Source organism: Salvia hispanica, chromosome 5 (genome assembly GCF_023119035.1).
Source record: "Salvia hispanica cultivar TCC Black 2014 chromosome 5, UniMelb_Shisp_WGS_1.0, whole genome shotgun sequence".
NCBI classification, from domain to species: domain Eukaryota; kingdom Viridiplantae; phylum Streptophyta; class Magnoliopsida; order Lamiales; family Lamiaceae; genus Salvia; species Salvia hispanica.
The window spans coordinates 2,767,544-2,782,247 of record NC_062969.1 but is presented as its reverse complement, the minus strand read 5'-3'; the positions used below and the strand labels follow the sequence as shown (position 1 = coordinate 2,782,247).

The window sequence follows — 14,704 nt, the reverse complement described above, 5'->3', positions numbered from 1 at the left end:
ATCACTTATATTTTATTAGAAAATCAATATAAAAAGTGAGTCTCGCACTCCACTAACTTTTTCAACCAATTTTTCCTTACATTTCTTAAAACCTGTGTCCGATCAAATAGTGACAATTAAACAGAGACGGAAGGAGTATTTTGTGTGTTACATCCAATCCAGTCCAATCCATCCGTCGAATTAAATTTGCTTTTGTCCCATCCAATCCTCCGGGCATTTCTAAAAGAGTTAATTTTACCATAAAAAATATATTGCCATATAATATGAGTTATAACTTATATGTTCAAATGATAATTACATATTATATGTTAATTAATTGACAACTAAGACCATCTTATATGCCAATTAAAATCAAATTTGGACGGCTAAATTTTAAGATCTAACGCCTTCAAAATGCATATGTGACATTCCGTGTTTTTAAAAGCAAATCTATAATATACTAGCAAATTGAATATGTATTTATTGAACAGAAAGAATTTGCATATAGTATTATAAAAGGAGTCTGTATTTTATTTAAATGGATCTATAGATCTATTCCTCAATAATATAAATTAGTAGTATTACTATACACTACAAAAAAAAATGTCCAATAGCAAGCACATATTTCCAAAATGTCCAATAGCAAGCACATATTTCCAAGCATTACAAGTGCTCGGACATTTGCAACCATCCGAGCACCGATTATAAGTGAAATCCTTATTATACGTAGAATTAATTGCAAACTTTTTTATGCAATTGTTGACATGATATGTATTAATATTTAGATCTTAAAATAATTTATTATTGCGTATGTTCTATTTTATGATAATTAATCATGTTACTTATGTACTGCTCTATATTACTGAGTTATAAATATAAAGATTTTGTATATATTTAATTTATATACAGCTCTATATTAGACATAATTATGTCTAATTATTTCATGTAGTATCTGGGTAAATGGATGTAATCAATTGCTAACTAATTACCAAGTGTATATAATGTCAAGTATAATATATTTTAAATTTAAATAATTATTAATTAAATTAAAAGGGTATTAATGTCAAAATCCTATATGTAGTAATTATAACTAACTACTTTCTCTCTCCTCAAAATCATCTCAAATCTTTAAATTTACGTAACTCTCTCAATTTAAATTATTTTTTCGCAAAAAATATATCAAATTAAAGATAATTTAATAAGGATTTCAACGAGATCTCAATTGCATATGTTCCGACGATGTTCGGATGATGAAATTTGATAAATTATATTTCAATTTTACATGTTGATAAGCAGCTTTTATCAACAAATGCAACAAAAAATCTCAATATATTGTAGGCAAAATCTCAATATTATGCATGTCCAATCTCAATAAAAATGTGTTGATATTTTCGTGTCCTTGTATTGATATTCTAATGTCATATTGTTGATATTTGTAATACACAATGTTGATATAAAAAAACACTCACGAAAATTATTATATGATAACATAATGACGATATTACCCTTTTGTTGATATTTTGTCTACTATTTATTGAGCTTTGTGAGCTTTAATCTTATCCACTCATTTTAAAATCCAAGAGTAGAGATTTAGTCTTAATTTTATTTTAGGGTGTTATAATCATCAGAATAGGACCCTCTGGGTAAAAATATAAAATATAGAGTATTTATCATAGCACGACCCTATTTGCGCCTAGTGTCAATGACTTATGATGCTTTTTTAATAATTGCAATAAAAATATTCTAATCATGATAAACACGAGACTCAAATAAAATAATATACTTAATCGGTGTCAAGTTAATTAATTGGTATATTTTAGTTTTGGGTCATTTCAAGCTAGTTGAATTTGGCAAAATAATTGATTCTCTTTTCTCGTGTCCTTTTATATTTCAACTACTTCATTCTATCATTTTTCTTATTTTATTTTTTCTAAATTTAACTGACCTAACTTAACATCTTTTTTCGTGCTAAAATGAGTTGCCGAAGTTCACCCAGGACAGTAATAGTGATGTGATCAAATAAAAAATTCTAAATATTGTACAAACTTAAAATTATGATCTAGATCATTGAAAAATGTCAACAGATTACAAAAAAACATTAACAGTAAATGAAACTGTGTTGATACTGTGTTGACATTAAATCTTGAAATTTTACACTGTGTTGATATTGTATTGAAACTGTGTTGATGAGTTTTGAGCTTGTACAATATATAAATTTGCATTTTATCACTACCCGCTAGTAATATATATTGAAAAATGACCCACATTGTGATTTAATGTTTTTTTTCCTAATGTAGTTCTATAACAAATAAGAACTATATATAGATGAAGTTTATACTAGTGGTAGTCGTTCTTCTTCATCACATTCCGAATTTGTATCCGTCACTGCACCAACCGTTAGACATAGCAACATTACAATGTATTACTCCATCCATTCTGCAAAGTGGAGATGTTTTTTCGGCATACGATTTTAAAAATTATTAAGTGAATTAATTAAAGAAAGAATAAAATAGAAAATGAAAAAGATAGAGAGATGAAGAGGGAATAAAGTAAAACAATATATTCCACCTTACACAAATTTTGCCAATCGACTATTATTCTATTTTGTTTATACTGAATTTTCTATCATAATACTACAAGTCTACAACTTCATTTTTCATTGATCCTTTACAATAAAAACACACTGCCACCTTCCGTGTGTTAATATTGAAGTATTATCAAATTATAAAGATTCAACTACAAGCAATACGTGCCTGTATCACCAGCTAGGCAATGACAATTAAGCACCTATTTTTTGGCTATAAAATCTCCATTTCTTGCATCAAATTCACACACCCAAAATTCACCAACTAACTTCTTCTGCCAAATATTTTCACTTAAGAGGTATAATGGGTTCCAAAACCACAATACCTTTTGCTCTTTTCATAGTGCTAAACCTTTTATTTTTCACTCTGTCTAGTGCTTCTTTACCACTTGCTTGCATTGGTGATACCGAAAACCTTGGTCTTTGTATTAATTTGCTTGATGGATTACTTAATACCACAGTCGGAACTCCCCCAGTAACTCCATGTTGCTCCCTATTCGAACAGCTGGACGATCTTGAAGTGACCATATGCCTCTGCACCGCCCTCAAGACCAGCGTTTGGCGCAATCACCCCAATTTTCACACTTTTCTTAATATGCTTCTCGATGCTTGCTCCAGGAAGATTACATCTCACACCCTGCTGTGTGGCTAAATGATCAAATCAATGGCTTCCATTGATTTCTTGTTATTTAAGTTTCAATAATGTTTTGTAGGATTGTCATTTGTACCCCAATTATGGAAGTTGCATAGCACAATGCTCACTTGCAAAGCTGTGTGATAACTGCCTTTCTTGGGTTGGGGCAAGTTGTGTCAATTTCTATATTGTCTAAGGGATTGTGCATTTATTTCTCATGTATTTTATAACTGCCTTTTTTGAGGTGGTGCAAGTTGTGTCAATTTCTATATATGGAGTGCTATTGTCTAAGGGATTGTGCATTTATTTCTATGTACTTTATACACCGATATCGTGACTTAATTAGGATACAATGCAATCGATCTAAAATATAACACATCCGACCTTTTAAAAATAGCAACTTCTGAAAAAACATAGCTTTAATGTATAATTGGTAAAGCAAAAGATAAAAAAAAGAATAAAAAACAGATATAGTATTAGTGGATTGTGAGATTCACATCATTAGTGGTGTTTATGTTGATTAAAAGTTTCCTAAAGTAGAAATTGCATAATTTTAAAAGACCGGGTGGTTATTTTTAAAGGATGGTACTTATAGACCTTCAAACAAAGGTGGGCATGCAAACAACAAGATAAAAAACAAAATAAGTTTGAACAAACGAAATACTGTCGATTTATTGAGGGGGGCATTTTTATTTATTTAAATATTTACATTTTCTCACATATACCTTATGAAGTGCAAGTAGGTGTCGGGAGCCACGATTTTTCTCCCAGGAAGTTAGTTCAATGTATAAAACTAGGGTGTAACTCGTTTAAATTCAATGATAACTTTATATTTGACTAATTTATAAATATTTTTAAATTACACAAATTTGAGCACTTAAAATTAGTACTAGAAAAGTTCAACAGATATTAATCTTATTAATCATTTCAGCAGTATAAGCTTTAGATTTTAGATAAATAAGAAAAAAAAAAGTTGTATAAATTCGACATAGATTGTGGTATGAGGGTCTAGGCGAACGATGTCCTGAGCAATGCTCTTCTTCGACTCTATCACTTGTCTGGATCGAATTATCAATCCATTTGAATCTAATGATCATTGGGATTACCATGAATTGCAATTAAATTCTGGATATTTAATTTCGACATCTTTGATTTCTCATTTGATAGATAAGAAGTGTTAATTTGATACTCCTTTTGTACCACTTTAAGAATTCCGGTCACGTTTATCCACTCGTTTTATAAAAAAGATAATAAATAGTTAAAATAGAGAAAATGATAAAGTTAGCGAGATACTCTCTCTTACTTTACCAATTCTCTACTTTAACTGTTTATTACTCCTATCATTTAGTATTGTTGATAGAGCTACTATGCTTAAGGTTTAATATTCAGTTTGGGTTCGATTTTTTACTAAATTGAACTGGAAAAATTGAAATTCAAACCATAAAAATCGAATCGGGGAAGATATACATGCAAACAGACACGTCATCTTGGTTTGGAAAATCGTTTAAGAACATGCAGACGCGCTCTTGAACAGTTCCTGATTTTTGCTCCTTTTTTTCATTTTTTTTTTATTTTCTAAACAATGAAATGTGCAATTTCGTCATCTGTTTTTCTTTTTGTGAATTTCAATAATATATGTATAATTTTAATTATATATATCTTGTGTACATATAAGAGTATATGAAATTCATAACTTTCAACTAAAAGTTGAAAACATGAAATTGTGGTTTTCTTACGAATTAACACTTGTGACGATGTTACAGTGAGTTATAAATTTACATATGATTGGAATTAATTATAGATGAGGTGAAGCTTACTACTCCATTAGTTAATTAATTACACTTTCAAATTAATTACACTTGCAACACTGCTCGGCGTCATCATACATCATGCTTAGAATTAGTCGTTACTTGTTCTCTTAAAAGGTCATGTTTATATATTTTTTAAATGATGTTTAGGAGCTAAATCACTATCTGAATCAAATTACAGGAAATCCTTTGACTGGGTCCATCTACGTACGATAATTTATATATTTATTTATTATTATTAAAGGAAGAACTGTTGTGCACGTTCTTGGTGTGAATGATAATTGATAGAATGAAGTGTGAGATTTAATAAATATGGTGATGAGAAATCAACAAATAAATTTATGAGGCCGTAGCTAGCAAAAAAGTTTGAAGAGAATATTCGGGGGAGGGATGGAGTAAACAGCAGTGTGATACGATTGGATATATATTCTTAATTAAAAATAGCTAGGATAGAGAATGGTAGAAGAAAAGAAAATTAAAGAAAAAATCTGGATAAGATTTTGATGTGAGGGGCGCATTTCAACTCTTTAGATATGGAATATAATTTGATGAGATATTTAATGACTACAGTTAAAGTTTTTTTAAGATTTAAAATATATTAAAGGGTAATTTAGTAATTAAACAATATAATTAATAATAAAACCGGTTCGGTCCAATTAAAAAATAAAGGGTATTATGTACGTAGAATTGATGTACGTTTATATTTTCTCGTAGCTTTAAAAATACAACATCTACCCATATGTCATCATCTACTAATAAAACAAAACTAACAATGTTGTTTATTCCTTTAGTTATACACTAACTTTAAAATAGAATAAAGAACATGAAAAATATTGTTGACTTAAAGTCAATAGATGAACTTACACATTATTAAATTTAGATTTAGTTAATGTGATATAAAAATACAAGTTATATGTTTTATTTTTGCATATAATACATTTAGGATATCTTTAAAATACTTAAACAAAAATTTAAACAAAGCCCATCCTAGTCCGGGCCCATGTGGCAAGTGGGCCTGGGCCGTGCCGAGCTTAGCAAAATTAGAAAAAGCCCGGCCCAACCCGGACCGCCTCAGACATGGGCCTGGGCCGGGCCGGGCCGGGCCTCAATATAGGCTGGCCTCGACGGGCCCAGGCCGGGCAGGGCCGGCCCGGCCCACTTGACATATGTAACTATACTTACATTGCATTAAATATGTAAGAATCCTAAAATTTTGAAAAAGAATACCTAAGAAAAATTGGGATTTAGAATTCTGGAAAGTACTAACTTTCTTTGACTCTGGATTCTGATTAGTTTGATTAAAAACCAAAACAAACATAATATTTTACTACCTCCGTCCCTGAAAGTTTGACACAGTTTACCATTTCGGTTCGTCCCTCAAAGTTTGACACACTTCACTTTTTACCATTTTTGGTAGTGGACCCCATATTCCACTAACTCATTTCTACTCACATTTTATCATAAAACTAATACTTTAAAAGTAGGACCCACATCCCACCAGCTTTTTCAATTCACTTTTCATTACATTTCTTAAAACCGGTGTCGGATCAAAGTGTGTCAATATTTAAGGGACGGGAGGTAGTAAAATTTAAGAAATCAAAGTACTTTCCCATATAGAATCCTGACAACCAAAGATAACCTAAACTATATTTCTATGGACTAGACTATATTTTCAGTAGAGCTTTGATTTTTATGAATTTTGTGAAATTAAAAATTTCAATAACATTTTTTAATGTAATAGAATTAAACTAAATAGATAAATTGAAACGAACAATGCTAAAAGTATGTCAAACGAGAGTAGTGTTCACATAAAGAGCCCATATAAGATATGTAGCATATAATTCCTCAACTAAAATAAAAATTAAAAAAAGATACAATGACCAAATAAAAATAGCAGTCGATTAATGAGGACAGGAGTGAGTAAATTCTTTTGATTATCAAATTAAATGGACGTGCAATTCAAAAATGTAAAAAAATAAATTAAAAAAATACAACGGACACATGCAGATATCTCTCTGTATTCTCGAAGATAAATGATTAACCCTTCATAAGTTTTTTCTTCCGCGTCCCGATTACGGCGTCGTTTGGGAACCCTATTCGTGTGGTATTATGAAACTCTTTGATGGTTACATTTTTTTATTTATTGTTGTGTTCAAATTATTTGAATCAACATTATATATACAGTCATACGCACTTCTCCTCGATAGTAAAGTCGGCATGGGACGAAGAAAAAGGAGAAAGCTTCCGGCGCCGGCGGTGGTTACTTCATCCCCGGTCCCTCCGCCGGCGCCGTGGATCGATTTGCCCGATGATTTGACGGCGAATATCCTCCAACGGCTGGATCCTAAAGAGATATTCGAGAGTGCGCAGATAGTGTGCACCACGTGGCGGAGAGTCTGCAAGGATCCCGCCACGTGGCGCGTGCTTGATTTGAATTATCGATATTATGATTCCGCGCACCGCAAATTTGAGACCATTTGCCGTTGCGCGGTAGATCGCAGCCAGGGACAATTGGTCGAGTTAACGGTTACCGCTTTTGGAGAGGATAGGCTGCTAAACTACGTAGCCGACCGGTATATTCTTTCCTTTGCATTTGATAGTACTATTTATTTTGTTCTGTTACGAAATCTGGGTTGTGGGTTGTGGATGAAAAATTGGTATAGTAAGAAAGAGAATGAAAAAAAAATTGAATAAAGTTAGAGAGAGGAAGAGAAAAATTAGTGAAAGTAGTGGATTGTGGGTTTACATATATAAATAGAAAGATTCTAAAGTTTATATTTTTAAGAGACGTATGAAAATGGAAAGAGTTGTTATTTTTAAAATACGGAGGTAGTATATACTCTCTCCATCCACCACCGAAAATGTCTCGTTTTTCTTTTTAGTTTGTCCTGGTAACTCATTATTAAAAATAGAAATTTTTTTAATCTCTTTTAAGTTATTCTCTCCCCTTAACATACAAAATAAAACTGAATAAAATCTCGTTCTGCGCGCAAGGAAGCAGAGTACTTATTTTCTTGAATTGATGTGGTTGTATAGTTAATCTTGTATATCCTCTGGAATAAATATTGATCAATCTTTTCCTATGGTTATAGATCTATATATAAATTCGTTTATTGAGTTTGTTTATTCGAACATGCCTATCACAAGAAAAGGCTATATACTTGATCCGATATTTTCTTATTAATAGCACTTGTGTTTTTATCTTGTTGAATATGTTAACAAAGAATTTCATGTGGCTAAAGGAAATGGCTATTTCTGGTTTTTGTTATGTCTTCTACTTATTTTCTTCTACTCTTTTGATAGATCGAGTAAGCTTCGACGCCTTACACTTGTGGACTATGCTATATTCGGAGAATCTTTTGTCGAGGTGATGAAAAAACTGCCACAATTGGAAGAGTTGCACCTTATCGGGACTATATTCATTGGCCCCGAAGATATTGAAATAATTGGCATCTCTTGCCCCATGTTGAAATCGTTTACGTATAATGAACCCCGGCGTGTGACTCCAGATATCTTCGAAGATTTGTGGGATTATGATAACACTATCCCCAATGAGCTTGGTGTAGTAATTGGAAAAACCATGCCTAATTTGCGTTGTCTCCGAATTTTGGATCAGCGGATGAACAATAAGGGACTAGAAGCGATCCTCGATGGCTGCCCCCATCTTAAATCACTCGATCTTCGGCAATGCTCTGGCCTTGAACTGCAAGAATGGGATTGTCTAGGCAAAAGATGTTCTAAGCAAATGAAAGATTTGAGGCTCCCTTCTGACTCTACCATTGATTTGGATTGGCTTACCACCAATCCATTTGAATGTGATGATGTGGATTGGGATGAATTATTATCAAATTCTAGGATGGTCGACGTCTTTGATTTCAGCTATTGGAAGCAGAATAGTGATAGTGATAGTGATTATGATTAATTTTTTGAAGATTATAATGGTTAAAGTGCTAGGTCCTGAGATGTTAGGTTGATTAACAATGGTGCTACTTTACTTTTATGTTACTCATTTAAATTATGCAATTTGGTTAATTTCTAGCCATTGAGTTGAGATTTGAAAATGAAACATTAAATGTTGACATTTAATTTTTTGTACTCGCTCATTTGTGTATAAAACAATATAGGGGAGCACTAGAGTGCCCCCTTATTTAGAGTCACAACGTACATCCAATCTGGTGCTGCCATGTGGCACAAAACATGCAATATTTTAAACACAAAAATGCAATCTAGTTGTATATGCATTTTCGCAGATTGCATTTTAGTTGTATGTAAATTGCATTTTATAGTGTTGAGTTTTGCATTTTCACATAAATTGCATTTTTTATTGTTAAGTTTTGCATTTTCACATATAAAAATGCAATTCGTCTATATATAAAATGCAAATTAAACAGTCAATATAAAAAATGCAAAACTCAATGATAAAAAATGCAATATGCATATAACAAAAATGCAATCCGCCGAAATTCATTTATAGCTTCTACAAATGCGTATTGCATTTTTCTGTATACAATATTGCATTTTTCGTGCCATGTGGCAGCACGTGGTTGGATGTACGTTGTAACTTTAAAATTAGTTGTTATACTAGTACACCCCTATAAAACAATATATCATTTAGTTAATTATGTCCAAAATTACGTTGCTTTGTAAAATAGTAATGAAAAGAAAAGAAAGGAAAATAAAAATATTAATTCTTGTGAAATGGCTTCAAACATCACCAAAATATCTTATCAGACTTTGAATAAAATTTTGTCATTTAAATTAGACTAAAATCCATATTTGGTCATTTATAATTGTCTTAAAAAAAAATTGGTTTTACACCTTAGGTGTACCCTTCTATTGATGTTGCAGATCATTTCGGGATAACCGTTGGTCCTTCGTGCATATATATCAATAATTGAGCGTCGTGTATGGTCGGTTTTTTGACTTTTCTCAAATTTAGACTATATAGAAATTAAAGATCTAATAGATAAAACGATGTCATTGTTAATTCAGAAATAATACTACATCCGTCCCATATTATGAGTCACTCTAACTATAGAACGTATCAAAATAACAAAATGACACGACTACTATGGGACGGAGGAAGTACTCCATTTTATTTTCATTGAATTTACTATCAAAATACCAATGTGATTTAGCTCCAATTAATATCATTGACTTTTGGTGTTCTCTTCTAATGTAGTTTTATGATAGATGAAGTCTTTACTAGTAGTGGTCATGCTCCTCCATTTTTCCAATATGTATCTACCACTGCACTAACCACCTTACATAAATTTTGCCAACCGACTATTATTCTACTTTGTTTTTATTGAATTTACTATCATAATACTAATATGATTCAACTTCGTCCTTTTGTTTTTTTTCATTGACTTTACTATAAAAAATACTCGTGATAACTCCACCTTCCGTTTGTTTCAACTACAAGCACTACGTACTTATATCACCAGCTATGCAATGACAATTAAACATTTTTTTTTTTCGCTATAAAATCTCCATTTCTTGCATCAAATTCACACACCCAAAATTCACCAAGTACCTTCTTCTTCCAAAAAATATCACTTAAGAGGTATAATGGGTTCCAAAACCACAACACCTTTAGCCCTTTTCATGTTGCTAAACCTTTTATTTTTCACTCTGTCTAGTGCATCTACACCACTTACTCTGCACACGGACACTTGCCCTATTGATACCCTAAAACTTGGTATTTGTGCTAATTTGCTTGGTGGATTGATTGGTGCCATAATCGGAACTCCCCCGGTAAAACCATGTTGCTCCCTCATCGACGGGCTGGTCGATCTTGAGGCGGCCGTGTGCCTCTGCACCGCCCTCAAGGCCGACATTTTAGGCATCCACCTCGATGTTCCCATTTCTCTTAGTTTGCTGCTCAATGCTTGCTCCAAGAAGGTTCCATCGGGCTTCCAATGTGCCTAAATGATCAAATCAATGGCTTCCATTGATTTCTTGTTATTTAAGTTTCTACAATGTTTTGTTAGATTGTGATTTGTACCCTGATTATGGAAGTTGCACAATGTTAACTGCCTTTTTTTTTGAGTTGGTGCAAGTTGTGTCAATTTCTATATATGGAGTGCTATTGTCTAAGGGATTGTGCATTTATTTCTCAGGTACTTAATTAGCATACAATGCAATTGGTCTAAAATATAACACATCCGACCTTTAAAACTAGCAACTTTTGAAAAAAACCATAGGTTTTAATAGGGATGTCAATCGGACTAACCCGTTCGGGTTTTGATCAGCCCACTCGGGTTGCTGGGCTATTTGGGTGCGGGTTATTCGGGTTATGGATTTTTCAGGTCATAAATTTTCAATCCTAACCCTAACCCATTGGGTTTTGGGCTAACCCATAGGGCTATTCTTGCCTAAAAGCTTTCGAAAATAATCTCTCGTATCAAAATTTTCTTCTATAAAATGATTTTAAATTTTAGATACTTTTTTCTTTTTAGTATATAATCATATAAAATCTTCAAATTTTCATAGTTTTCTTCAATAATACTTCAAAAAAAGCCTTTCATCTCGATCAACTACAATATAAATTAAAGCATGTGTTCGTGTCGTTATTATGGCATTGCTTGTAACTAATTCTTTATGGAAATTAAAAATCATATCTTACATGAATCATTATTAAAATGATAAATATATTAAGATTTTGATGAGTTAGTTCTTAATTTTGTCTTGATTGGCTTTGGTGGTGGTAAGACACTAGTGGCAGATGATGGGACGATGCAATAATGAGTTGAGATAGAACTTGAAAGCTGATATTGTGGGATCGAGTGGAAAAGTGTAGAATAAAGATTGAATAAGACCAATGATTGTGTAGAATGAAGATTGGGGATTCAAAAATATGAAAAACTCCTAAAACTTAATATTTTATAATTAAAACTCACAACCCATCGGGCTGACCGCAACCCGTTCGGGCCAACCCATTTAACCCACCAACCCATTCGGGCCAACCCGTTTAGCCCGTTTTGTATTCGGGTAAAAAAATTATAGCCCTAACCCGCTCATATTATCGGGTTGTTCGGGCCGGCCCACGGGTTTCGGGTTGAATTGACATCCCTAGGTTTTAATGTACAATTGGTAAATAAAAGATTAGAAAGAGAAAAAATAGTAATAGTAAGTTTTAGTGGATTGTGAGACTCACATCATTAGTAGTGTTTATGTTGTTTAAAAGTTTAATAAAGTAGAAATTGCATAATTTTAAAAGACGGATGGTCATTTCTAAAGGACGGTACTTGTAAACGTTTAAACAAAAGATGGAACGCAAACAACAAGATATAAAAAACATAATAAGTTTGAACAAACGACATACTGTCGATTTCTTGGGGGATGCGTTTTATTTATTTAAATATTTACATTTTCTCAAATATAATGCACTCCTTATGAAGTGCAAATAGGTGTCGGGAGCCACGGTTTTTCTCTTAGGGAGTTCGATGTATAAAACAAGGGTGTGAGTCGTTTAAATTCGGTGATAATTTTATATTGGACTAATTTATAATTATTTTTATAATTACACAAATTCAAGCACTTAAATTAGTAGAAAAGTTCAAAAGATATTAATCTTATTAACCACTTTAACAGTATAAGCTTTAGATTTTAGATAAATAAGAAGAAAAAAAAAGTTGTATAAATTCGACATAGATTGTGGTATGAGGGTCTAGGCGAACGATGTTCTGAGCAATGCTCTTCTTCGACTCTATCACTTGTATGGATTGAATTATCAATCCATTTGAATCTGATGATGGTTGGGATTACCATGAATTACAATTAAATTCTGGATATTTCGACATCTTTGATTTCTCATTTGATAGATAAGAAGTGTTAATTTGATATATAGTAGTAATAATTTATCTTGATTTAGTATGCATGGTTGATAGAGCTATTATATATACTTAAGGGTCATGAATATTCAGTTTTTATTCGATTTTTTTCTAAATTGAACTGGAAAAATTGAAATTCAAACCATAAAATTCGATTCGAACCAAATAATCAAAATTATATAAATATACCTGAAAAAGCAAAATTCAACTACAAAATCCTAACCCGGAATTGCAAATATATCCAAAAAATCAAAAGTCCAAAAATTAATTTTCTATAAATAACACAACTAATATACTAGTATAATCTAAATATTAATACATTTATGGATATAAATCAACACATAGAGTTTCTTTAGGCATATGTAATATTACTAATATTAAGAAAAATTCAGTTTTTTCAATTTTTTTGTTTTCATAAATACAAACCGAACAAATGTCAAATTTCGGTTTGGTTCGAATTGAATATTCGATTTTTGGGTATTTTTTCTCACCCCAAAGAAAGGGATTGATTTTGGGTATTTTTCTCACCCCAAAGGAAGGGATTGATCCTAACCATTTGGTTAAGGTTAGACGAGTCCCATAACACTCGACCACACCCCCTGAATTGATTTTTGTGAAATATTTTGATAGTTAAGAGTATGACTAATTGATACGATCATAAGATCATTCTTTAGTTTAGATAAATAAGGAATTTACATATCTTTTTCCATATATTTATTAGTATTATAAATATGAGCTATTGTTATATTTTGGAATCAATCAATAAAATAATATATTTTAGCTTTTATCCTTATTTAGTTTTCTGTCAAGAATCCTATCTCCTATCTTCCTATAAAAGCATCAATTGATAAGGCAAGTAGAAAGATAGGAGAAAGTCGTGAGGAAAATGAGCATCGTCAATCAATCTATGACTAGAGTTGAGTTTGCAGAAAGAAAATAAACGATAAAAAAAGTAGGGCAAAATATGTTATATCATTGATTGATTCAAAATATAACAATTGACCCATATATATAATACTAATAACTAACTTAACAATAAAGAAAACAAAGATACGGAAAAGATATACAAATCCCTAATCTAAACTAAGTAATGTTCGTATCACTAATCCTTTTCTTGTAAATGATAAGGCCTAAGAGACCAGAGATTATACGCTTCCGTATAAGACTAGGTGGAACCGTGGAAATATTATGTTCCAAGAAAATCTCGCTTGCATGTTTGATATCTAAGGCTTAGAAAGATAGATAGATTGGAACGTAAATAGGTTGGGAGAGAGATAATTAAATTGCAGATATTTGTTGAGAAATTAAAGCCTTAAATAGGTTGGGAGAGAGATAATTAAATAGATAACGATAATTCATTGCAAATATTTGTTGGGAAATTAAAGATATAGAAATAATTAGAGATAGAGATAATTAAATGCTAGTATTATTATTGCAAATAATTAATTACAAATATTTCAATTCACAATATCTATCATAAAATTTATTCCATTTGTCCATAAAAATAGATATTTTGAAAAAATATATTAATTTAATGCAAAATTGGTAAAGCATGAAAGACAGAAATAAAAAAGTGATCGTAATATTATTTATGGAAAATGGGCTTCACTTCATAAGAAAAATTGATTAAAAAATAGAAGTGGACTAATTTTGTAAATGGGTGAGAATTAAAAAAGAAGATTATTTTATAGGACATATGAAGTAGGAGTACTAATTTTTCAACACATTAAACATAGTTTAATATAATTAAGAAAATGTAGTATAGTCTAAAATTAAAAAAATTTAGAACAAAAATAAAAAAAGGTAAAAAATTCGTATATTTGCGGGCTAATAACATGTCATACGAATTTGCCACTTTTCGCCA

The 14,704-nt window shown here is 31.4% G+C and overlaps 2 protein-coding genes across 2 annotated transcripts; both read left to right on the top strand.

Moving 5' to 3' along the window:
- Positions 1-7,015: 7,015 nt before the first annotated feature.
- LOC125187381 (putative F-box/LRR-repeat protein 23) lies at positions 7,016-9,021 on the top strand. The gene is made up of 3 exons (XM_048083964.1): positions 7,016-7,109; positions 7,190-7,578; positions 8,309-9,021. The coding sequence occupies exons 2-3, from the start codon at positions 7,223-7,225 to the stop codon at positions 8,925-8,927; spliced, it is 975 nt and encodes a 324-aa protein (XP_047939921.1). The 5' UTR covers positions 7,016-7,109; positions 7,190-7,222; the 3' UTR covers positions 8,928-9,021.
- Positions 9,022-10,537: 1,516 nt separating this feature from the next.
- Positions 10,538-11,056, top strand: LOC125187382 (putative lipid-binding protein AIR1). Its single transcript, XM_048083965.1, has one exon. The coding sequence runs from the start codon at positions 10,577-10,579 to the stop codon at positions 10,934-10,936; it is 360 nt and encodes a 119-aa protein (XP_047939922.1). The 5' UTR covers positions 10,538-10,576; the 3' UTR covers positions 10,937-11,056.
- The last annotated feature ends 3,648 nt before the right edge of the window (positions 11,057-14,704 follow it).

Coding starts and splice junctions, on each gene's coding strand:
- LOC125187382 (XM_048083965.1), top strand. CDS start 10,577: ATGGGTTCCAAAACCACAACACCTTTAGCCCTTTTCATGTTGCTAAAC.
- LOC125187381 (XM_048083964.1), top strand. CDS start 7,223: ATGGGACGAAGAAAAAGGAGAAAGCTTCCGGCGCCGGCGGTGGTTACT. Junction 7,579..8,308: donor CTAAACTACGTAGCCGACCG/GTATATTCTTTC, acceptor CTCTTTTGATAG/ATCGAGTAAGCTTCGACGCC.